Source organism: Anser brachyrhynchus (assembly GCF_964034855.1).
Source record: "Anser brachyrhynchus genome assembly, chromosome: 6".
Classification (NCBI taxonomy): domain Eukaryota; kingdom Metazoa; phylum Chordata; class Aves; order Anseriformes; family Anatidae; genus Anser; species Anser brachyrhynchus.
In genome coordinates, this window is record NC_137700.1 from 19,007,359 (window position 1) to 19,034,517 (window position 27,159).

At 37.2% G+C, this 27,159-nt stretch overlaps 2 protein-coding genes across 30 annotated transcripts in view; one reads left to right on the top strand and one right to left on the bottom strand.

Annotated features, from left to right (window-relative positions):
• The window catches only part of CTNNA3 (catenin alpha 3), a 488,015-nt gene that overhangs the window by 253,470 nt on the left and 207,386 nt on the right, over window positions 1-27,159 (bottom strand). The window lies entirely within an intron of this gene.
• LRRTM3 (leucine rich repeat transmembrane neuronal 3) overlaps window positions 1-27,159 on the top strand; it is a 133,480-nt gene that overhangs the window by 21,901 nt on the left and 84,420 nt on the right. For 2 of the 4 annotated variants that reach the window (XM_080597519.1, XM_080597518.1), the window contains exon 1: window positions 1-15,808. In XM_080597519.1, coding sequence (XP_080453645.1) covers window positions 14,228-15,808 — 1,581 coding nt within the window. In that variant the 5' untranslated portion in view covers window positions 1-14,227. The other 2 variants (XM_080597517.1, XR_013952723.1) reach the window with 2 other exon arrangements.

Here is a 27,159-nt window from a genome sequence, read left to right on the forward strand (position 1 = left end):
ATCAGAGTTAAAATATAATTATTATTTACTGGAAGATATGAGAATAACAGAATTACTGTTAGACAAAGTTTGAATTAATAAAATGGATACCATTTATCGATTTGCTGTAATTATTTGCTGAACTTCAAGCATATTTTAATTTTCTTTTGTGTTTACTGAATGAGGAATGGATCCTTGAAGAGACTGCATGAATACTTAAGAATATCCTTTAAGCATTTTTTCCATCTGATCTGTTAAACTCAACAGGTTAGAAGCTTGACATTAAAAATAGAAATTTCCTTAACAACCTCCCCTATAATTCTTATTAAGTATCTATTGAACAACAAGAATAATTTTAATCCATAGACTGAGATAAAGCCATTAGACATAGCAGTAAATATAATGCTTTGCTTTGTCTCATGGAACAATCCTTATTTGGCTCAACTGAAACAAGAGTTCTGAGTCACAGGAAATGCATTACAGAGAAAAGTGCATTGAATTTTCATGAATGTTATATTATCTTGAAAAACGTTACGTTAATTTTTCCAACTATGATGCATGTTTCTATAATAACTTCAGTTCCTTTCCAGCAGTGTGCATAGAAGCTTTGCACTTTTTAACAACTCAGGAATACCACTGAAATTTACTTTGAAGTCATATAAAACTGTTTATCTATACAGTGTTTGTACCAAGTAGAAAAATGTTCTGAGCTCAGATAGACTGACTGCTGTCAGAAACCTTCATTATTGTCTCAGCTACGGTTATTTGGGAACTACAACTATTTTGATAAAAGGATTATTGCATTTCCCTTGTAATCTGTGTCCAGTGCAATACCATCTTGCAACAATCTTCAGGAAAAACAAAACACCTCCCTTGTACACTATAGCAAAATTCCTGTAAATATTAAATTGATGTATATTTACTTCTTTATGCATTAGAAAGTGATTCAACCTTTATTTATATATGGATTAAAAGGAGTAGCAGGAAGGCAGGAAACTCCTCGAATCACAGAAGAACACCACTGTTATCAGCCCCAGGCTGGGCTGAACCTGAAGGCTGACATGACCTGACACCTTACAAACTGGTACCAGCGCACTTGGATACACACAGACTCACAGAAAGTACTAACTTCAGCAGCGTAACATGGGTGAATATGCATGGCTTAAACTAACCTTTAATTGTAGATCTAAAAAGGAGCTGAGAATGGTGAAACATGACATTTTATATTCTCACATTACTTAGCAGAAATGAACCTTGCAAACAAGACTTTTAACCAGTACCTGAGGGACTTTCCAAAAGGTGGTGAGAATCTCATTATCTCAGCCTCTTTCCCCATGGAATACTAATCATGAGTAACTGGACACAAAAGCTCCCCTTTTAGAATGTCAAATAAGTTATCTGCTTCAGTTCAAAGTTAATTAAGATGCAAATGGAAGACAGTCTTACAGCATGGCTCCCTAACCCTAAATGAAGACATTCAATAGTATGAGGGATAACTACTAATAACAGAAAAACATTTTTCATGCCAGTATGTTTAGACTGAATGGTATATACCTCTCACAGCAACCAGAGCCAAACAGATTTTAGCTATGTATTATTTACACAGCACTTGTCTTATGAATGCAATCTTAATTTAACAGAGACATTTATACAGCATTTTATTTATATTAAATATTTCCCTTTCTTGGGGAAGTAAAGACAATAGGAGGCCAGTATGGCTGGCTGAGGAATGCCAAAACCTATTCCATTTAATAATGGCAAAACTCAGGAGAGGCAGCAGCCCTTTTTCTTGATTTCTCACTTATTCATGTCACTGAAAGCACTGATGGGTGATTAATAGGTTGTTTCAAAACCAACAATAATTCCTGTAGCTTTCCTTAGACTCCAAGTCAACAGATTACTTCAATTTTGGATTTTACCAATCTTCTAAAAGTATTACCTGAAGCCCACACAAGCATGTCTAACACATATTCTCAACTTCTTTAAGTTATGAATGCTTAAATTAAAAATGGAATCTTAGTATAAAATACAATAGATGAATTGCCATGGATATCAGGAGTAAAACTATCCAACGGTGACTTTACATAAAATATTTACCTCTGACCCTTGTTCTAATCATGTAGAGCTCAAATTAGCTACAAATAAAAGCAGTGATTAATTCCACAGGGAACAGAAATGAGCAAAACATACTCCCAATTAAGTATTAAATCATAAAACTCACCAGTAAGCTCCTAATAACAGCTTCTGAAAGACATATCAAAACTACGTGCTGAAGGATAGTATTGTTTTGACATACATGTTCCTATCTGCCTCACTGATACGCCTATTGAGTGCCACTCTTGGAAAGTATCACTCTATGAAATGATGAATCCAACTGTCCATAATTTTTAATGCCACGTTTGTCTGAGAACATGAGAAGCTCCCTAATGATTTCATAAATGATTTCATACATAGTTTCTAACTTTCTTGAGTAGCAGCAATGGAAAGAACAGAGACTGAAACAAAGCAGATTCCTTTGCTTCTGCTCACTGATTTTGCATTAAACTGTGGCAAGGAAAATAAGCAACTAGTGACACATGTAACACTCCCAGCCAGCCTCTGACAAGGAAGTAGCATATGGCACCAAGCAAATTGTGCATAAAGCAAAAGACAAACACTACCAAAGGGTGGCAGAGGCTACAAACTTGTAAAGCACTGAAATATATTCTAAACACAGTGGGGCATACAGGATTTCTATTGCTTACATACATTTTTGCTGCAAGTGACCTGAAGTTAAAAAAAAAAAAAGTCAGTAAGGTACCATAACAAAGAACACAAATGCACTAGATAAATACTTTGAAATAAAAGGACGTATAATAGCCATCAAATATTTCCAGTGGCTGTCAAAAGAACAACAGAAGGAAGCTCATCTGGCTTATCTATTACATTATATGCTGAACATTTAAGAGGCTAATTTTGCCAGACTTACAACTCCCCTCTCCTTGATCTTTTGGATGCTTCTTGTTTTAATAGTTTATTATATGATATGGGATTAAATATTCAAAAAGAGATAGAGAAATATGCAAATGGAGACACCTCTGCCACTGTGAAATTCTGGAAATAAGCCACATTCACTGTATGATAATTAATACTGTTGTCAGTTAAGACATTCAACTGTAAAAAAATTGTGCTACCCAGAGCAGGAATTCTCTCCTTCTCAATGTCCCCAATCTAATTTACAACAACATTTTAAAATAGATCCAAGTCGGAAGTTTATCAGTACTGTGTTCATTCCCACAATGCAAGTAATGGGCAATGACACACTCTTCTCACTAGGGGTACAAAAATCTTCACAAGCAGATGTGGAATTCATGCACAGATACAAATATCCAGAGTAGTAACTGTTTCTGGAAAGCTTTTCTAAATCTGGCTTTGGAGAAGACTTTGTGTTTATGATAATGAAGGAGCTTTGCAAAATCAAGTCTTGTAGGTCAACTGTTGCAGAGCCTGGCATATTCACTCTTACATTCCTCTCATGTTTCTGTGTATGCAGAAAGGTAGAATCATGAAGACTTTAAATGAACATACGAATTATCAGCTTCTTTAAAATATTATTCCTTTGATCAGCAAGTATCTTACAGAGAATTCCACATGCCATGCTATTTATATAAGGAGTAATGTATTCAAGGACATTTCTACTTTTCTTTTTGGAGTGTCTTTGATACAGTGGTGTTCTGATGCAACTTCAAGACTTCTTTCTATTCCGTTACGGATCACCCTATTCTAACAGTGTATTTCCACTTGCCTTTAAATCACATAGAGAAGAACATTGAAATTGCTACGTCAGATAAGAGCACCGGATATGTTCCAGCCTTCTGTCTCAGAGTGGCAACTGCTAGGTATTTTAAATGAAAGTGCAAAGATCTTCATAGGAGACAGTTCTTATTCAATAACATGGTCATTTTATTTTTATTTTTTTCCCCTAACACCCATTAGTTTCTTTCTGGCTTTTACATTGAAACATGGGACTTTGTCCTTTATCTTTTCCTACTGTATGTTAATTATCTATGCATGCCAAAAACACCAGGGCACATCACCTCAGAAGGGATTCCTCAGAGATTCTATTGTGGAGTTCAGTTATCATAGTATAAATTAAACTATACAGCTGTAGTGACGCATTTTTATGAAGTCAAGAAAAATCAAATGAATATTTAGCTTCCCCTGAAAGGTTCTTCTTTTCTACTCTTCCCAACAATTATATGCAGACTAAGCATATTGATATCATTTTATTCATGACTGTTCTGTGTATTAGGTTGATACATAGTTATCTTAAGATTAGGGTCTCTTTCGGTAAGACAGAAAATAAATAAGTACATTTCTTTCCCAGGAGCTTAGTCTTACAAAGAAATATGGGAAAGGGCTCAAAGCACAGCAGCAGGAATACTCACGATGACACAAACATATGCTGTACAATCAAATCAGCAAATCAGGATTTTTGTATTGTATAGGGAGCAGATTTTTGTCATATATTTATGACAGAAAAGGCAACCTGAAAGAACAAGTGGAAGGAGATGTTCCTGCTTCTTGTGTTTCTAAAGACAAAATACTTGATTCTGAAACTCAGCTTGTGTTTGTACACCTTTCGTATTTTGTCCCAATTCTTGTTGCCATTTAGGGCCACCTGGGATGCAGGAATGGAGCCAGTGACTCACTCAGCTTCAGTCTCCCCACTATGTAGGCTGATTAGAACTTCTACTTGGTTACCAACTGTCAGCATTTTTTGCTTACTAACCTCTTCTGTATGCAACTAGCCTGTAAGAGAGAAATGTATGGTTTTTAAGCTTTTTAGCTACTTAAGAGACATAGTAGACTGGATAGAAAGATATAAAAATGCAAAAGCTACAAAGTGCAAAAACTACAACATAACTATCTCACTACAGTTGCCAGAAAGAAGAGAAAGGGTGAAAACTAATTCTCCTCTTTGTGTCAACTTCCTCTCTTCCTCCCTGTGTCAGCAGCACTCTTCAAAACTTTGGCCAATCACGTATTTATTGCTTTACATTGTGATGCAGTAGGAAAATACCATCTATAACATTTGAGTTCCTTCAACTTGGTTATGTAATTTGTTTGCAGTCCTGTCCACTGGATAAAAGACACTGTTAGTTTTAATAAAACAGTGGAGTACACTGTCACAGAAAAAAAAATAAATCTATAATAACCAAGATTTTTGTTTTGATGAATGATATGGGACCCTGTTGCTCTTCTATAAACTGCTTAAATATGGTAGGGGTTGGTTGTTTGATTTAATCACGTTTAATTTACGACAATTTTCTCAGGTAGACATGGCCTGAAAAGATGAGCTAATAAGTCATTTAAATTGCATATTGTTTCATCAAAGCCATTTGCCAGACATGCCACTGGGAAAAGAATACGAAGGATGGCAAATGCAGAATGGAATAGCTAGTCAAAACATACCTGCAACAATTCACCTTTTGTATTTTTTAACCAGAAAGTTCTAGTCCATCCTTACTGTGCATAAAAAAGTGACCTCTATGACTAATTTCTAATTATCTTCTAGCAGATTAGAGGCTAGTTAACTAACCAAGACTCTCATTGTAATTGAGATTCTTGATCTTTCTCAGGAGCACCAGCTACCACAGTTGGAATATCTAAAAACTGCTGTAGCTTGCTTAATCGAGTAAGACTTGATTGAATTATTAAAGACTAGAGAAATCTGCAACTTTTGATGAGACAGAACAATGTATTTTTTTTCAGGAAAATGCCAGAAAACAGAATTAGGCTGAAGCCAGGGAAGGAAGTGACTAAGCATGCAACTGTAACCATTTTGAATAAATCATTTTTATGCTAGTCACAGTGTGAATGAACATAATTATATGCTTCTTAACTTTGTTCATGTTTTTCTCTTTCAGTTGCAAATCTGCTCAACTGTCATGTTTAGTCTTCTCTTCAAAATATACCTAATACTGTATAGTAACACATCATTCTGGCCATCTTTGGATTTGAAAACCACAACCTCAGAATACCAAGCTTGAGTCCAAGCATAAGTCCTCATAGAGGTAAGCTAGAATGCTTCTCTGAACAGATTTTCATCATAAGCAAGTGAAAATAGAAACCGGAAATTATTTTAGAGTATTTCAACAGGTCAAATGAAATCAAGGTATTCTGCACTCTAACTGCTTATATGCCTGTATATTGTTTGCAGTGAAAAGTAACTAAAAGCTAGAAAGTAGCTCTACCTAGTAAGAATCATTCTTATCTACTAATCTCAGACTGATCCTAAGAAATGCTATATTTACACTTCTCCTTTCATTTAAATTAACTGAAATATGTTAGCCACCCTTCACAATTTTTATTTGCAAAATTAAAACTATTAAGCAGATTTTTAGATTGTTTTCAAAATGGAACATTTTTAACATGTAAAAAAGTCCTATAGTTAACTGAAGTTGACAACCTTATTGGCCAAAGACTTAAAATGATTTTGCATTTTAAAAGAAACCGCCTCTTTTCCTAGATTTAAGTGACTATTCTGTCCTCACATTAAATTTTGCCAGTCATTATAGCCCAAAAATGCATCAAAAATAAATCGTACCCAAAAGCAAGTAATAAAATGACAATAGGTATGGATTAATTATGGAAGTCCAATAAGGGACAGATAGCTTAACTGACAGGAAAGAAGTATGTTTGAAAATAACCAGTGTCAGATTTAAAAATTTAAAAAAAAAAAAGTGAAGTGAAGCAAGTCATCTATTATGCCGATCAACTTCCAGAATCATTAACTGTCATTATCCCTTTCATAACTGAAGAAACTGAGGCCTGATGAAAATTAGAGTTTAAGCTGCAGTTTTATAAGCAAGGTATGAGGTTTTTAAAAGGCTTTTGATATGGTGTGGACTTCACGGCTTTCCTATAATGAAAGTTCTTGCCAGCTGCCTTATTCTAGCCGTTAAGGAGCCACAGCAGCCAACAAATACTCCCACATTGACCTGACAGAATCACTAACTCCTAAGCTTCACCATACAGTGAGATACCAAGGCAGATTCATCTGGAGTACCAGAGATCAACTAGGTAAATGTGTAATAAGGAACATATCTGAAATTCCAAAATTCCTAAGAACAAGCACTCTGTGCTGAGCAACTGAAAAATATCCATTCCTCGGAGAACTATATATGGAGTAGGAATTAAGGAAGACAGGCTATGGACAAATGCATGGAGGCAGAAGAGGAAAGGCTAGTCCTGAGGTTTTTGCCTACACATCGATACTGAAGACTGAAAAGGTCTAGGCCTTGCTAGAAAATAAGACAGACACCAAAGACCTACACTCCCCCCTTTTGCTCCTTTCCAACCACAACTATCATGGCAAAGTCATAAACTCTTCAGTTGATGAGAGCCTGGAGCAGTCTGTGATATCAAACAGAGCCTGTGATATCAAACTGAGCCTGGATCCCAAAGGTACATGTTTTGAAACTTGCTGCTCCTCATCCCCTCTCGTTCTTCATGTGGCAGCACAGAACTGCTCCAAGGATGTCACATTGCTGGGACCAGGCTGCAAATCTGCTTGAATTCAGTTACACAATACCTCCAGCTCCATGTTCCAACCATTATTGGAGTTCTTCATGAACAGACCTTTCCGACAAGATTCCCATGTTAATTTGGCTCCTCAGAAAATAAATTCGTTACCTTTGCCATCTATCACAGTCAATATCTGCTGCTGATGCACATGCAGTAATTGTTATATCAAGGTAGAAGTCACATATCTCTAGGAGAACAAATAGTGTCTCATAGGCAAGAATAGCTCATGGTGACACCTAAGACATTCTGAATAATTTAGGCTACATAACTCAGGTGTATGCTGCCTGGACAATAAGACAGTAGACATTCTTTCAAGCAGTGTCCAGTGAAAAGAGTGGGAAGCATTTGTAAGGAGCCTGGGTTTATTTTAACCTACCTGGCACCTTCAAAGAGGACTACAGGCAGAATTGCAAGCAAAGGCCACTGAGAATGTCTTTCATTTTGGACTTGCACATCTCCAGGACGTTTATCATTCAACGGTGCTTTTATCATTCATGCTTTGCAGGCTGAAGCTAGCAATATGCATAAGATGGAGGTAATTTCTTTTTCTTCAGTGATGATCATTCACTTTCTGTTTCTTCCATTCATATTCCCCTTCCACCAAAGTGCTAGAGGATAAGCCTGAATAACATACTACATCCACTGAAACAGAAGCACCACCTACCAATTTCAGAGAGGAGGCAAAATGACAGCTTTGCATCTCGTGTACTTGTGCCTCAAGATGATGGGACTGGAAGACTGGCTGCATGCTTTCGAACTGCTTCAAAAATCATAGGACAAAAACTCAATCAGCCAACAACTGGGTATCCAATGCCTCAGTAAGGACAGACGAGTTATGACAAGATCCAAAAAATCCAGCCACTGGATGCCATGAACAAAGGTGGAAAGCTTGTATGCAGTATAATTTACCCTGGGACAGCTTAGAGGCCCCTCTGACCTATCCACAATGCACAGATTCTAACAAAATTGTACAGCTGGAAAAGCTTTGTTATTCAACAGCGTGTAACTGTGCATAAGGAAAGTGATAGCCTGCGTTGCCCTGTGAACCAAGGCACTGAGGAGATCCTCTGTGTATACACAAACTGACAGATGTGTCCCTGATGTCCTCTACAAGCAATCAGATGTTACATAGGTTACTGACTCCTAGAAAGGAGGCATGGCTCTTAATCAGCTTCAGATCTTCCTTCAGCTTATCACAGAATTTGTAACATGGGATCCTTTAGCCCTTGCAGAGGCCAGGGTAGCCTTGCAAATCTAGTTGTTCTTAGCAGGACAGCAAAGGAATGTTTTCATTTATCACCATGGTCCTTTACGTCAGTACTGACAAACTGCTGGGATAAGACCCTCCCTGTTTTCAGCCCTCTTCCCTGTTTCTCCAGAGTACTTTGTTTCCCATAACTGCATGTTCCTTGAATCCCACTTTCCCACACTTCCCTTTCCTTACGTCCATCTTTGGCAAATCCTGCATCCTTCTCAGTTTCCCTCTGTCTTCCCATACTCTGTTATTTCCCCTGGGAGTTATACTCCTCTAGTTCTAATCTGATCCTCATAGAACATCAGGTTCATTTAATCACTGGCTCAAAAATTGTGAACATTTTATTAGACTTATCTACTCTTAATGATACAGTGATAGCACACTACAGTACCATTTAGAACAAGCTACTGTTGCTAACCCAGCTGATTCCTGGTTTCTCTATAGTAAAATAAAGTTGAGAGAAAGACATAATTTGCCACTTTATAAACCCAAAAAGAACACAGTGCAGCAATTGTTAACTATAGTTCCCAAAAGGGACGTGATTACACACAAAAAGGCACTCCTAGACCCACGAGCTCTATCTGTGAACAGAAAAATGTTGTAACCAGAAGTCTAAACTCTGAAGTTTGTACATTATAAACATAAGGTCCTGTGGCTACAAAGGATCATATTGTTTTTCAGAATGGTTTTCTGAAGGGAGTAACAGAAACAAAAACATTTCTTCAAAAAACTTTGTGACAACATCATTACACAGAAACTGCATTTTAAAGAGTAAGCATGAAAGGTCCTGAGGAAGGCTAATGAGAAGCAAGTGACAGAACAATCACTGACTGCTGATTTACATGGAATCCCACTAACCCGAAGGTAGCTGCTGGTTTCTTATGCTTCAGGAGCTTTTACATCTCTTCCCTGCACCCCTCAGCCCCCATTCTACTGGAGCCTGGTAATTATGTCATCCCTTCTTTTCAAATGTCTTTAGCAGACAGACATACATTACAGACATTACAGGTGCCTCCTCATGACCCTGACAAATCCAAGAATTGCTCTTTCACCTGTCCTTTGTAAAATGTTTCAATTCCAAACCAGCTCTGTGGAGGTACTGGCCTTCACAGTGAATGTGATCTTTTGACTCAAGCTTTGCTATTCTGGCTGCAGTTCAGGTTAGGGAGTAATGAGCTTTCCGCAGGGAGGTTGCAGCTAGGCAGAGACCACAGCCAGAATGAATGGAAAGAAAATAGACTCAAATTTAACTAAATAAGCAAAACCAAAAACAAACACAAAATTGAATTAAAGTAAATTACTGCAAAATCTGGCCGTGAGAAAAGCCACATAGAGAGATATCCAGAGAGAGAACCCATTGAAAGTTTAGTATTAAAAGAAAAATCTGGGCAATCTCTACCTTGGGATAGCGTACCATTTTCAAACATCTTTGAGTTTAATTTGTCTGTCACATTGATCAAGAAAACAATGTGTTCATCATAGGCTCCACCCAACACTGGCTTTTCGTCTGTATAAGCAGTATGACATGTAGCAACACATTTGTCAATGAATTTTGTGATGTATGTCATTTTTACCTGCAGAGAAATCCCAGAAAAACAAATCAGAGTGATGATGGAGGTATTCAACTCAGAACTAATAAGGTATGTGGCATCTCAATTTACGTCTAAGGCTGAAATCCCAGAACAGACTGTGTAATAGAGTACACAAATAAATGAAATATTTCTCTTAAGAGTATTGTCTTTGCACTATTGTATAAAATGCTGTCTTCATAGGCAGAAGAAAAGGAATAATGTTGTTTCTGAGCACTAATATTCAGTCAGCATGATGTCACTGAGACTTGGTACTTGCAGCTTTTACCTCCTGTTTCTGACTTGGAACTGCTATTCCAGGACCACAGGCAGGGTCACCCAGCAGTGGCACAGAGAGGTGATCTTAAAATGTACTGGGGCTACATACAGCACCTATCTAACAAACTCACACCAATCCTTTAACAAACTCCTGGATTTTAGGCACTCAGGAGCTGTGGTATTGGTTTTAATGAGAACTAGCTTATCCATAAGAGACGTTAACAAGTTTGGCCTTGAGGTTTTTTCCTAGTGGCATGAGTTAAAAGGTAATGCAGTGGGATTGCAAAGATACATAACCTGTATTTGATACAAGGCAAAGGTTAAATCACTTACAAAAGGTATTTTCTTATCTAAAATGCAAGCTTTAACTTAATTCCCTGTTTTTCATAGTTAATAATATGACCATCAGACTGTACTGAAATTTTGTATGGAATGTTTTATACTGGGAGCAGCTTTATTTCCACAATTTGAGAAGAACCCATTGAGCTGTATGAAGACACAGAAATGTAATTTTAAAAAACTGTTTATCAGACACTGGCACTTTTCCTGCTTGTGTAATTCAAAAAGGATCTCAGTAAAGAAAATTGAATTTGGCAATCCATTAATATAGATTTGATGTTCTCTCTGTTCATCTCTTGATGTCTCACCCCTTTCAGAAAAATGAAAATAACTCATGGTAAAAGAGTGGCTGTTCCCTCATATTTGTCCACCATATTGACAATTATTAAAACCCTGGAAAAGCTACTGAAGCTCTGCTGACTCATGGTGTCAGTGAAATTACTTGTTAACCTCATGACGAAGGCAAAGGAAGAAGAGGAGACAGAATAGGAAAAGCCAGAGAACTGGCAAAGTTTGGGGAGAAAGCTCAGACTGAGCTAGTATACTAGCACCAACTGTTCTTGAGAAAAAATTTGGATGTTGTTTGAAGCTTTATGTGCTGCATTTGAACCAGGTGAAGATTCAGACTTAATTTCACCCAGTTTAGGAACCTGAACCATTTCTATTAGGAGCTTACTTGTCACAGGCATCCTCTACTGTCAACAGGGGGAGAGTGGCAGTTCCAGGTGACAAATTGGCTTACTGAAGGTCTCAACTGTCTTCCAAAGATGCCTGTCCTGCTCCATCGAGTACACAGAGACCCCAAGGCAGTCATGGAAAACCTGTAACAGGCACACCAGGACAGGCATGTGACACTCCTGTCAGCAGAACTGCTCCCCAGACAATCACAGTGCCCGTCTGCAATCTGCAGTTCGTTTCTGGCTCCTCTACCCTACAGATCAGATTTAATAGCTAAAGACATGCTGTAGTTGAGAATGGGAGAGCGTGACAAATTAATGGAGGAATTAACCCTTTCCATCTCCACAAACCTGACCCACAGGGCAGAATTTACATAAGATGTGGCTTGATGCAGGTAAGTATTTTTGACTCACGATATAAAAAAATTCACAGTTATTAGCCAGGGGCAACTGTTCTCCTAATTTAGGCACTATAGGTAGGTGCATTAATTCTAGTGGGATTGCTCTAAGCCTGAAGTCATTCACAGATTAAGTACTGGGCAACAATGGCATTTTAAAGCATGGAAAAAATCATGTTTCACCTCATTTTACGTTCTTCAGTGCTCACAGCAGTGAATAATAGAGTATAATCCAAAGCACATTACTCCAAGGGGTAAGGATCCTGCCTCCCAGAGGAACAGCATTTTTAGAGCTGTCTGGTTGCATTTGAGGGAGTGTAATCTGTACTACTCTTCAAACGAGCAGCACACTTCTCTTCAGGCTTCTGCCTGTTCTTGCATTGCACAGAGCCATGAGTTTACACTTCCCCACCATCATCTCTGATCACTTATTTCTTGGTGAAGGAAGACTGCTAGTGGGGTGCATTTACTATAATGTCATCTTAACGCTGCTCTGCCCAGTTAAGAGGATGTGTCCTTCCTCTACAGCACACAGCGAAAAAGGAAAGAGAAAGGGAAAGAGAAAAAGGTGCTTTGTGATATCTAAGAACCGTCCAGAGTCATGCATCTAAAAGAACTCTGTATATTTTACCTTCACATAAAATCCTGCTCATGACAGAAGTCACAGTAAAAACAATTCACCTAATTAAAGTACCACATGAAGCTGCTTAGTCCCTATATTGTAAGGATTATGGAAGCCTGTGTTTGAAACGTTCAGTGTTGTGGAACAACGTGACAGCAAGTTGGGAAATAAATGAACACAATAGTCTCTTCTAACCTCCTAGCATTATGCCTTTTAACAGAAGAGAAAAAAGCAAAAAGGCAAAATGTCAGCTCTAAAACATTTTTCATGCTGTAAAATATAGTGTTCCCACTGAAATGCTTGGTAAGAAACACACTGAGGAACTGATACTTAAAAAAAAAAAAAATGAGTTATTGCAAAAAGGTCATGTGAGCATATCTAATGCAAAGAGGGGAAAAAAAACCAGCCCTTAAGACTGAAAATTTGTATCTATGTCCTACAAATGTCATGCTAGCCCTTCAGACAAAAGTCTCAGCAGTGCATATAGAGCTATTAAGTTCAAGGATGCAAAACAGCTTTCACATGCAGCAAAAGAGACTAAGAGGATTTGGATATTTCAGCACACCTCGCTAGTTTACACTGAAGCTGACCAGTCTGCTCTTATTAGTCACTCAGAACAATCACTCTTTTCCCAGCAGAGCTTACTCATTTGCAAGATAAAAGGAAGACATTTCTGCACATGCCCATAATATTCTTCACCACTGGGGGCAGCTTTACATAAGACTGCATTCACTGAAACCAAAGCAACAGTCAGACGGAGCTTTCAGAATGACAGTACGCAGAAGTGAGCAGAGCTTGTTCATTGTACGGGCTTATTCCACCTTCTTTGCTACAAAGCAGCTTCCTAGCCGGATCGGGTACTAAGTAAGGGAACTGCTGTGCTATGGAATACAGATGTGTGAATTCAAATAGCTAAACGTTGCTTGGAAGAATCTAACATGCTTTCCTATAAAGAGAAAATTTAAAAGCCAGGTTCCTAACTATAAAGATGCAAAAACGTAATATCCATGAAGATCCTATTACCTAGGAAGAATTTGACATTTTGCTGCGAATGCTGTGTTGGGATTGATTTATTCTTGGAGTGTTCTGCATGGCTGGCAAAGAATAATGTTCCAAAATCGGTCCATCTCCCAAGGGGTCCAATTTTTCTTCCTGGGTGTCAGCGAGCCCTGACTCACTACAGTGCAGCTGACAGGGGCTGCCATGCTTGTGGCACACTAAGCAAAAAACAAAAGACCTAAGGACGACCTTTGAACAACACAAAGGATGGGTATGTTTTTCATGTTATTTTTTTTAATATACAATTCATAGCCACTGCATAGCCTCTGCTTTACTAGACTTACCATAGACTTACCTTGATGTGATTTGTGATTACAGTTAAATTGCTTAGGGATTACACCTTTTACCCAACTGTTTTTCAGTATTTATTAAGGCATTCTTTAAGAAAATCTGAGTAAAGAAAACAATGTGAAAAGTAGTTGAGTCAAGCTAGGGATTTTTAAATGATTGTTGAAATAAAGATTTTAGCATGATTGAAAGAAATGACTGATGTGTGGGGGGATAACTTTTCTAAGTTGTTTTTATTTCCAGGTTTCAATGTAATTAGGCTACTGAGCGGATCAGCTGTAGCTCTGGTAATAGCCCCTACTGTATTACTGACAATGCTTTCTTCTGCTGAACGAGGATGCCCTAAGGGCTGTAGGTGTGAAGGCAAAATGGTATATTGTGAATCTCAGAAATTGCAGGAGATTCCCTCAAGTATATCTGCTGGTTGTTTAGGTTTGTCCCTTCGATATAACAGCCTCCAAAAACTAAAATACAATCAATTTAAAGGTCTTAATCAACTCACCTGGCTCTATTTAGACCATAACCACATCAGCAATATTGACGAAAATGCTTTCAATGGAATACGCAGACTAAAAGAGTTAATCTTGAGTTCCAACAGAATCTCCTATTTTCTTAATAATACCTTCAGACCTGTGACAAATCTCCGGAATTTGGATCTGTCATACAATCAGCTGCAGTCTCTGGGATCTGAACAGTTCAGGGGCTTAAGGAAGCTCCTGAGTTTACATTTGCGGTCCAATTCCCTAAGAACCATCCCTGTTCGAATATTTCAAGATTGTAGGAACCTTGAACTGTTGGACCTGGGTTATAATCGCATCCGAAGTTTAGCAAGAAATGTCTTTGCAGGCATGATCAGACTGAAAGAGCTTCATCTGGAGCACAATCAATTTTCTAAGCTCAACCTGGCACTTTTTCCAAGGCTAGTCAGCCTTCAAAACCTTTATTTACAGTGGAATAAAATCAGTGTGATAGGACAAACTATGTCCTGGACCTGGAGCTCATTACAAAGACTTGATTTATCTGGCAATGAAATAGAAGCTTTCAGTGGACCTAGTGTTTTTCAGTGTGTGCCCAATTTACAGCGCCTCAACCTGGATTCAAACAAGCTCACATTTATTGGTCAAGAAATTTTGGACTCTTGGATATCCCTCAATGACATCAGCCTTGCTGGGAATATATGGGAATGCAGCAGAAACATTTGCTCTCTGGTAAACTGGCTTAAAAGTTTTAAAGGGCTGAGGGAAAACACAATTATTTGTGCCAGCCCCAAAGAACTGCAGGGGGTGAATGTTGTTGACGCAGTGAAAAACTACAGCATCTGTGGCAAAAGTACCACGGAAAGGTTTGAACTAGCACGAGCTCTCCCAAAGCCAACGTTTAAACCAAAACTCACCAGGCCTAAACATGACAGCAAGCCCCCCCTGCCCCCAACTATTGGAGCCACTGAATCAAGCTCCGAACCTGAGCATGACACAGAACACATCTCCTTCCACAAAATCATTGCAGGGAGCGTGGCCCTTTTCTTGTCTGTGCTTGTGATCCTGCTGGTAATATACGTGTCATGGAAGCGTTACCCAGCCAGTATGAAGCAGCTGCAGCAGCGCTCTCTCATGCGAAGGCACAGGAAAAAGAAAAGACAGTCACTGAAGCAAATGACTCCAAGCACACAGGAATTTTATGTAGATTACAAACCTACCAACACTGAAACCAGTGAGATGCTGCTGAATGGAGCAGGACCCTGCACGTATAACAAATCAGGCTCCAGGGAATGCGAGGTATGAACCATTGTGATAAAAGAGCTTTTAAAAGCTGGGAAATAGTGGTGCTTTATTGAACTCTAGGGACTATAAAGGGAACGTTTTTCTCACTTTTCTGGCACAGCTCTTCCATGTCACTTTTTTGTACATTCATAATACTGGTCATTTTACTCTCATACATAATCAACTCATTGAAATTTAAATACCGCAATCAATGTGAAGCCTGAGCTCTGGTTTAATACAATACCTATTGTACAAACCCTCTCCTGATTTCATTAAAGTCTTGCTTGTTTTTTAAATAGAAAACTTCTTTCATAACTAATCCACTGCACCTGCAGTGAGTGTGCCTCGTGTTTAGGGAGAAAAATGACAATGAAGAAAAAAAAATCAAACCCAGCTCCCTTCCCCCAAACTAACCCTAGCCCATGCTCTGAAACTCACTTTTTGAACCAAAACCAAATTAAAGACCCAGGTACTGTAGTATCATAGGAATTCTGACTTCTCTGAGGCAAGAGATGGTGCAGGAACAGCTCTGAAAGAATGCCTGATTTCTGCCCAGCACAAGATATAATAAAAAGCCAGGGATGAGCTAAAGCACTGTCTTAGGACTTGAGTTATCACACCAAAAGCAAAGTAGTGAGAAACCTGAGCCTAATAAAAATATTGAGATAAAAAAATGTGGGCTTTACTCTACTGCATTATAATAGTTTTTCTAAGGCTGATAACTACTAACGGTAACCTGTTTATGCGACTTCATACAAAAGGTGCCAGTGTTTATCCCTTATATCCAGTTGCCTTTCAGAAAGTAGTCAAAAGGCATTCATTAAATGAGGAGCAGAAATTCCTTATTGATGCAATTAGAGGAACTCAAATGTGCAGTAGCAAAAGCAAGACCACTTCCTGCACACATTTGTTCAAGTGCTCATTAGAAATTCTCTTTTCAAGACTGTCAAAGACATTAATGTAGCTGAGGAAACAATGAAATCTGTCATTTTCTTCTATTTCTTTCTATTTGCTGGGCTGGGCTTTTAGGGTTTTGTGATGCATTTTGTACACTGTCTCTCTAATAACTAAATAAAGCTTCATTATGTATAAAGGAAAACAGTGTACATTTTAGAAACACAACAACTGCAAAAGAGCTTTCAGAGAAAATTGGTTGCTCACTGATCTAAGAAGATTGCATCCAAAAATCTTTAAAAGAATCAGTAACAAATTATGTTTCTCTCTTAGCAATACCCTGTTAACGTTACAAGAATTCAGATATTCATTTTGAATGTGAAGTCATTCATCAGTGGTTCTGGACAAAATTCAGATTTGGAACCTGGCTACTCCCTGCCTTCCCTCTCCCAAAGTCATCTAATTATGTTTATTGCATTAGAATATAACATTCCCCCATATCTAGAAAAAAAAAATCATGCATCCTATATATTTTGATGATCTTTTGAACAGGAAGGTGTTTTTTTTTTTTTTTCCATTCTTGAAATAATTCAGCAGCACCCATATAGAAGTAGAGTCAGTAATGTAATTATGTCTATTTTGTAACTTGATTTGGTTTAGTAAACTGCACGTCTTCAATCACTTGGGAGGGAGTGTTTCTACAAAGCAGTTTCATTGCAGCAGACTAAAAAAAGCAAAACCTTAGCAGGATGTTCTCCTATATTTTTACTAGAAAAGTAATAATCACAGCCAATCACCTTGAGATATGCTAGATATGATAAAAACAAAGCTATAAAGCATCTCTTAAAAAGAATCAATATACTTGAAGGGTTTTTTGTTGTTGTTGGGGTTTGTTTTTTTCATATAGTGAAACCATTCTCATTTTCAAGGACTGAAGTGAGAAAATAACCAAGAGCAGGAGCTTGAGACTACCCTGAATCCTGCAACACTGAGACCCCACTTTATTCAATACAAATAGGATCCCCACCAATTATTAATAATGGAAGTGCTTAAGACATTTTAGCAGCACTGAGCAGGCTATGACTTTTAAGCTTAATTGTAGTTTAAAAGTTGCTACTAAAAGTCAATATAAATTAAATTATCTTAGCTGTTACAGGATTCAGTTTTCTACCAGCAGGTCTTGGTTATCCCTGTGCTGAAGGACTATACTTCGCTGTAAACTTAGTGGTAAGAACCATCTCTTTACTTCTATAGGCTTCAGTGTCTGCAATGATGACTAATATCAGGTACTACCAAAAAAAAATAAAAAAAATTGCCCCCCAACATATATATATGAAAATACGTATGTGTGCACATATATATATATATACACACACACATACACACATTTGTATATGTAAAAGAAAATCCTGCTATTCTTTTGTTTGGAGAGTGCTAACTACATTCTGAAAATGATTTCATATGATTAATTTAAAAAATCTGTTATTTAAGGATAATCAATACATTTCTAAAACTTCTTAATGGATTGTGATTGTGAATGAGTCATAAATAACTGAGTCTGACTTTATATGCTCCCTTCTGTGTCTCTTTAACGCCTTGTTCCATCTCAATACTCAGAAAAAAATCAATCCTACAGAAATTAATACCTGTAAAATTATCACTAACTCCCTTCAAAAATATTTAACTACGGGAGTGAAAAAGCAAATAAAGCCAGCATGTCATAAATCATAGATGGGTAACAAAAATAACATGGAAAATCCAGCACGTTTATATTCTAGCACAGACATGCTCATATCAAGTAAGTCATTTATCACCAAAGATACAACAGACTTCACTTTTCATGTACTTCCAACTATATACCAAACACAGATAAACATGTAATTGCTGCTATTGCCATTGATAATGAAACTGCTGTCTTATTACACAAAATAAAATGCCCAGTATAACTAATTGGACCTTCTTGCACAGCCTGAGGCCTGAGAACTGAGTTGTTAAATCCCACTCTAGTGGCTATGGCTTAAAAAACATTTTTAACCAGTTTCATGACATGTTAAAACATACTACGAAACACATGCTTTGATCTGCACAAAGACAACACAAACTAAACTAACCTTAATCTCACCGCCATCAAACTAAACACTACAGAAGTGACTTGTTTTTAGTGGCTAGGCCACCAGAATCACAAATTAAAATCATCTTGTAGGAAACAACCTCATTTTAGCTGAGGAACTTCCAGTCCCTGTGAAAGGCTGCCCTCTTCCTGAATACAAATGAAGTGGTAAAGTGATTCCAGAGAAGAAATTTCTCATTTGCTTCTCTCCAGTTTGGATAGCAGGTACCTAGTGTCCCACTCCATCTTGGTTTGGGGATATTTTGATGCCATTCTCTCACGGAACTGTTAAAGCCTTAATGGGTTGATGCAAAGCAATCCTCAGAGGATGTGCAAAAGCTATGATGGCTTTTAAAGCTCTACTTCTTCAAGTATTTCAGGCACCAATTTGAGGAAGGAGATGTGACTGAATGCTTCTCAACAACTCACCTGTTCTTTAATGGACCTGATGCTGTCCATATATTCCAAGTTTAGGAAAGCAAGAATGTATTTAGAAGCTTTTTTTTTTTTTTCTATTGTTTTTTTTAAAAAGCAACTTCTAACCCTTTTCCTGAGTCATATTTTGTGTTCTGGGGCTACCATTTGAAGACCAAGGTATTTCAAGCCACAGACAAAATGCATTTCCTTTTTATTGGTAAAGCAGTCAATAGTTGTTTAAACAGTGACAAGACAAACGTTGGGTGGAATCACTAAACAAGGTTGTTTCGTTTTATGATACCACCCCAAAAATCTGGTAAGATGTCAGGACATCCTCTGGTAGCTATTCCATAAGCACCTGGCAACAACCTCTTATGCTAAATGTTTATACAAGGGACGTTGAGAAGACAGGCAAAAGACTGCAAAGGAAACAACAAGAGACATTTTGGGTAATATGCTCGAGATTACACACTTATTGAGTACTTGGAAGATAATCCAGTCTCTTTCCCAAAGATATCCTCCTAGCCAGTGGACTACTTCACTTCTCAATTAAAAGCCCAAGATGCTATTCACTAGCTCTTAAAATATACCAGTGATATTTCAGGATACTAAACGATATAGAATGCACATTTTTGGAAAAGAAAATAACTGATGTACTAGGCAAATTCAAGCAGACTGGTAATGTTCATTCACTGTGTTGAGATTACCTCCAGCAATTGCAGAGTAGGAGAATAATAATGAGAACAAGTGGCTTGAATATAATGAATGCAAGCATCTCTACTGGCTGGTAGGTTTTCATTACTCACTATCTGCACTTACACAGTCATCATGGCTCAGTGTTTGGCAATTTTTTTTATTTTTTTTTATGAACTAGCAAACCTTGACATAAAATTCAATTGCAAAAATGAACATAAACGTACAATATTCCTGCAAACACAATTAGAAATTCTCAGTTTACTGCAAGCTGAAGGTCTTTGCAGGCAGCCACTCAACTCTAGATAAATATTCTCTTAGATGAATTTCTGTGGAACAATAGTGACATCCAGTGGGTAGTTAGCTTAATCACAGGTATCTCTTGCATACAGATGTGTTTACCTTCTTTGCATTCTTCTGTATAACGAGATAGCAGCAGCTAATCCTTTCAGCATACTAAATATTCAATTGTATTTTAATTTCTTCTTTATGTATGGGAGTCATCCTGAATGTAGTGAATGACGGGGAAAATAAGAGCAGATGAATGCTAGCAAGAAATAGTCTATCCAGCGTGTAAGGATACACTATCATTAAAAGGCAAGAAGCATTAGGCAGGAAGGACAGGTGCTGTAATAAATTTGTGGCCACTCATTTAGAAGTCATTACTTATAAAACACCACTAAGTGACATTAAGACATAATAAAAATAAACTCAGACTACAAGCAACTACTTCAACTTCCTTCATTGGCAGATTATAACGTGTATTTTTACAATGAGAAAGGTATCATTAGACTTCAAAAGGAAGGGCACCTACCCCCTTTTTACAAGTTACAGTAACATCAACACACAGTGTACAGAAAACATAAGAAATTATGAAAGATCAAATCCAGAAGCAGTAATAAAACCAAATAATGGGAAACTTACCACCGACATGAGTACACAGCATATTTTCTTGGGCAGAGGTTGGATGCAGCAACCTGCTGGTATCGTTTGCAGCAACTACTTTAGGCCTTACACTATGTCTATGCCACCAGCAGTATTTTAAATTACAGTGAAGGATACAAATCAATGAAATCAGGATTACAGCTACTGTAGATTGAGTTTCCTTAAGGGGATGCACAAGAACTCATTTCACTCTGCACTGGATGAAATACAGTTGCATTTGTAACTTCGTGTACGCAGGTGTGCATGGAGGTCACCTGTCAGTCAGTGATATCCAGCCTCGATTTTCTTCTTAACTAGGCTTTCTAAAATTGGTGCTATCACGGTGGTACAATACAGGATTTTGATGGGATCCTCAGGGCTACAGCCAAACTAATTCTTGTCATAATGGTGAATGGAACACAATAGGGTGCAAAAAATAAATAAAAAATAATATGTATATATTTTTAAATGGCAGCGTTCAGGAACTATGAACAGATTATCAAGGTTGTAAATTAATAAAAAGGAGTATATTCAAGACAATCAAGGATAGATAGGTGGGAGTTGATGGCCAATGTTTTACCTACCAGAGAAATTATGTCAAATTTAGAACTAGTGCAAGCCTTGTAAAAATAATAATGAACAAAGATTTTCAAAGAGAGGTAATATGTTTTATATGACCAACCCATCAAAAAGATCACATCTACCTAAAATTTTTGTCTTGCTCTTAATATTAGAGCATCATGGTTATAGCATTAGCATTCAAATGTAAGAATGAGTACTGCTTTACTAAGAAGGGACTAAAGGGTAGTTAACCCCTATTCCTTTATTAGGCTTTTCTTTCTAAACACATCGATGAAATTCACTGACTTTATTACAGGAAGTATTTTATGTTCACGTGAAAAAGAAAAAAAACAATTTTAAAATTATTTATTACTGAAATCAAGCAGACTTTTTAAGAAAACAATCTTTAATTCTTTCTTACAGTGTCTTAGTTTCACACAAACTGGCTTGTCAAGATGAAACTGAATGACTAGAAATCTATCTCAAAAAGAGTTCTCCAAAAAGCCCTCAAATACGTCTTCTTACTCCCTAAAACAGTCACTTCCTATGTTTCTGTGTGACTAATACATTGACCATATGTCACACCTTGCACTCTTAATTGAATGTTACGTTTCTATTACTTCAACATTAGTGGTAGCATTAAGATCATGTAGGACTTCATAATTACAATTTAACCTTGCAAATTCTCAAAATGTTTTGTGGTAGCACTGACTTTATTAATATAAACATATAGGAAACTGAAACATCCTAATTACTCATTTACTTACACTCCAAACAAAGACATAAATACATTACAAGGTTTATTGCTTTACTACACCATTGCAAAAAATATCTGCCCAATTCTGCATGCAAATTCTTTTCTTCTTCTTCAAACTAACAAAACATTTAACTAGCTTGGTCTCTAAGGAACTTAATTGCTTAATGCTGGAAAACAAACAAACAACCCTGATATTGGCAGCAGCCTGCAAGAGTTGTCATCATGAAGTCAGCCTTTATTATAGTTATTCTCACTTGATATCCAGCAGTACCTTCTATAGCTGTCATATATTATACCTGTGCTATATCCCATAATGTGATATACTAACTATATGAATACTTTGCATTTTTATGGGCACTACAATTCATGTGCATAATTATACTGATAGGTGGAAATTGAAAGAATCAGGAAGAGGACTGTAAATGCCTTAACAGTGCCAGTAAAAAGTCAGGGAAGATCACTGAGCTTTTCCAGAAGTCAAGCAAGCAGTTTTGAAAGACAAACTAACATGTTCTAAGGTAATGGGAATTGGAATGTTAAAAACAAAACAGTGTTTACGTATTTCTTAAAGTATTTTAAGCACTTTTTTGTTTTTAAAAAATGCTACTATCTTAGCATCTTGAAAAAATCAAACAAAAAACTTCTCAGTAACTCCTGTTTCACACCTAATTTAACAAGAGAGAAAAACTGCCTTCTTATTATGTAAAACACCTTTTCATGAAACTGTGGGACTCAGTTCATACAGAAATAACCAAAATACGTTTCATCTTAATATTTTGTTGTTTCCTGTATGACTATTTTGTAACGAGTCTAGCAACAATAATGATACTGCTTGCTGGTTACATGCATTACTCTAGCTCAGTTTATTCCCCTAGCATTTATTCTGTGCTTCCTGATAAAACATGGGTTGTGTTGTTGGGTCTTACATGTGCCTTTTAAGGTCAGGGACTCACTGCATGTTTGGATAACAGTTCTTTAACTAGTATCTATAATAACTGGTGTTGTAGAACTCATGGTTCAGATTTTAAATTAGGCACTATATTTTCCACTTCCTTAAAGGCTGTAAAACTCACAAATCAACTTCAAAATCATGTAATGAAATTACCAGCCCCTTCTGCTGGTTCAGCTGTAACTCAGGGGAGAAAATACACATAAAAACGTTCAAAGGTACAAACAAGATCTCCAATGGAAGCTGGGCACCCTAATTGCCTTTGTAATTCTTCCCTTCATTGCCCTCAAGATTACAAGTAGCTGTAGATGAAGGAAACATGAAGACTGAACATGTGTTTTGCTAGAATGTAGATAATAAGCAATAATAATGCATTAGTCATACAATCTCTGAGCCACTGAAGATACAACCATCATAATTGGATTCCTTATTCCAAAATACAGATTTTATAATGTATATTCTAGCACACACATTGTTTCATGTTGCATATTTTTTTATTTATTTATTTCTCCAATTATGCAGAAACTTCTTTGGTTTGCGTTAAGCTGTGCAAAAGCCACAGATATTAAAGGAATAAAAAAGGGGAATGCAGTTTACAAAATGAATACTGGAGTCACACACACACACACAAAAAAAAACTTTAGACTTCATCACCTTAATTGATGCTTTGTTACTGATTTTTCAGTTTCCTATGGATTATCTTGTTTGTTTTAAAACAGACTACAGAAAAGATTTTCAAATCTGCAAATGGGAATTTAAACACCCAGGTGCCACTCACATCTTCACTTCTTGCAACAGTTGAACACTTAACCTTTTTGATAAAATGCTACTTCCTCTCTCCTCCCCCCCAGACTGAAATTTAAAGGCTGTAAGCTATACAAAGTGCTCTGACTCAGCTTCATGAAGCTAGTCTCAACTATTACCTTCCAGGAACCTTGTTTGCCAATGAAAGCAAGCAGTTGTATCAGAATGTTGTGCAGATGGTGGCAGATATATCTTATTAACATTGGGTGGGATGCATATTAAAAACATGGTATATATCGCAACATTGTCTTCTTACCTACTATAAAAGAGGCTGCCACTAATTCCTGCCACCCAGTTAAAATTAACTGACTTCTGAAAAATAATTACCTATGGTTCAGTATAAAAAACAGCTATACAGAGAGTCTATTTTTTAACCAGATGAGTTTACTCCCCACATTCCTCACTACTAACAATCACAGTAATCTTATATAAAAATATTTATATTTTATATAAAAATATTTAGCTGAAATTTAAGAAAAGGATCATCTTTTCCTCTTCAAAAAATAGTAACATCAAACAATCATTCCAGCACATCAGAGTTTTGTTAGCAGTACACTTTTCTTTGTAATATAACACTTTCATATCACAGTATTAGCCTCCTAGCCATCTGTAATGTGAGTCATATCCTCAGAACAGTGCAGGCTTCATTCTACATTGCCTCATATCAGCCAGCTTCTCCTGAAACAAACTGTACTACCCGGAATACATATGCATTACATATACAAGTAATTTCCAATTCAGAAATGCATTTCATTTCATGTTACACCTGTGACTCAGAGTGTAATATACTAACTATCCACCTTCCAACAAAGGATCATGACAGTGACAGAAACCCTTCAGTGAGAACTTTTCCTACAGCCACTTGCACCCAAATAGTTTCTGTACTTTTAGGACTAAATGATTAGTTTTCCCTTATTTCACTAATCCTTAACAACAGTTTCCAAGCTGCACTACTGGTACATATGTGGGACAGCAGCAAAAATTAGCACTATTGTTATATGAGCTCAAAAGCTCTGTAACACTTCCAATTCCTAGCCAGTAACTTGTCTTTCATTGAAGAACAGATTTCCTTCAACATCAATGATGCTGGACCATATATTTCTGTTCATCCCCATTGACACTGGCAATACGTATGTCACAATGACAGAATATAGGGAAAAAAAAACAACACTGTAAATCAGAATTCTGGCTACAAAGATGCTCAGAGGGCTGGAGCACGTCTCCAATGAAGACAGGCTGAGGGAGTTGGGGTTGATCAACCTGGACAGGAGAAGGCCCCAGGAGACTTTAGAGTGGCCTTCCAGTGCCTAAAAGGGGCCTACAGGAAAGCTGGGGAGGGACTCTTTGTTAGGGGGTGTTGTGATAGGACAAGGGGTAATGGTTTTTAACCAGAAAAGGAAGAAATTTAGATGAGATATCAGGAAGAAATTCATCATGCAGAGGGTGGTGAGGCCCCATCCCTGGGGGTGTTCAAGGCCTGGACTGCTGGGAGATGTCCCTGCCCAGGGCAGGGGGGTTCGAACTGGATGGGCTTTAAGGTCCCTTCCAACCCAAACCATTCTATGATTCTGTATTAAATCTTTACATTTTCCTAATTAAAAAAAAAAAAAAAAAGACATTGAAAATGAACTGTTTCCCACAAGGGAAGCAATAAACTCTGTGAGGCAATCTGCATGCAGTTGCCATTAAAACTCTCATTGAGAGTTTGAACTTACAGACAGTATTTGTTTTACAACTTAAGGAAGCCAACCACCATGGCATCTCAACATTCCTGCATGTTTTTCTTCTTTTTTTCTTTTGGTTTAATTTTTGCATATAACTTTAGAACAAATCTTAAAATATTGAAGTGAGAAGCTGTTGCCTATCAGACTGAACAGAAGGAAATGACAAGGGAAATAGTGACCTTGAGTGGCAGGCAGTTGCCCTTAATTTGTGGGTACTGAAGTCCAGCAGTATTCACAGAGGTTTGTTTTTTTTTTTTTGAAAGCTTAATAGGCACAGTAACTTAAACAATTATGCACAATTCCTTGCTATCCAAAAGAATATAGGCTTGTATATAACTGTAGTGTATGTTCTGACATGGAATAAAATGTACTTTGTAGCAGTATAAATTAATTGGCAATCATAACATAATAAACTGCATTCTCAAATCTAAAGCCATGATGCATTTGGGCTGTAACAACATGTTAAAACTTCTATATATTAGCAATAATAATAAAACACATTTTTCCAAACTCACTGAACTACTGATAAGTGTGCTTTAGCTTCATGTATAAACCAACATGGCAAATTATAAACTTAACAAACACAATTTCTTTTAAAGCCTCATCACACTAATTACATCCATCAAGTGTTTAAAATGCATCTTGTCAGCTAAGAGCAGAGGACTTCAATTAAATGTAAATCCTTATTCAGCACTCTAAGCTGTTAATGGCTCAAACTCATTAATGAGATGATGAAAAGAAAAGACTTCTACGTACAGACTCTATAGTGAGAATTTATTACTGGTACTCATTAATCCTACCTAAGCTCATGTACTTAAGAAGTTGTCCCACATTTGTCAACACTCTAAATATCAGCAGAGAAAGATACCAAAATATTCTTGTTTGTGACTATCTGTGTATATTGAATTTGAGGCTTGACAATCTCTGAGATGATCCTTTTCCTTAAGATCGAGGGCTCCCAGAATAGCCAGTGTGACATGCTAACCAACTGCAATCTGCTGTTGATTCAAACTTTAAGACAACTTTGGTGCCAAGATTTGCTGTTGATGTTTGATAACTTTTTGTACAGTCCCAGCAGCTCATTGGAAAAATTATTTCCAAATCTTTCCTTAGCCATCCGGCTACATGGCTACCCCAAACTGGTAACAAAGTTCACCTACCTTAGAAATAAAATATAGAAGAGTCAGTCTTTTAAGCTACGTGGGTAATAAGGCCTTATGCAGGACAGAGGAAACTGTCAAAATGGCATTTTAGGCTGTCCAGCATTTTAATTTTTCAATAAGTACTATAAAACACTAATGGCAGACTATACAACATACCCAGGCTCATGATTTTTTAGTATTACCGTGGACAATCTTCTGTTGAAATCAGTTCAGAAAAGCAGTTGAAAGAGGTTTACAAACTGTGGGTGAACTACAGGGGTTCTACTACAGCAGTACCACGGTCTCTAACATGAAAGCCAGAGGAGCATACCCCTCATAAACTTAAAAATTTCATTTCAATCTAGCAACATTAGAACTCATGATTCTTAGC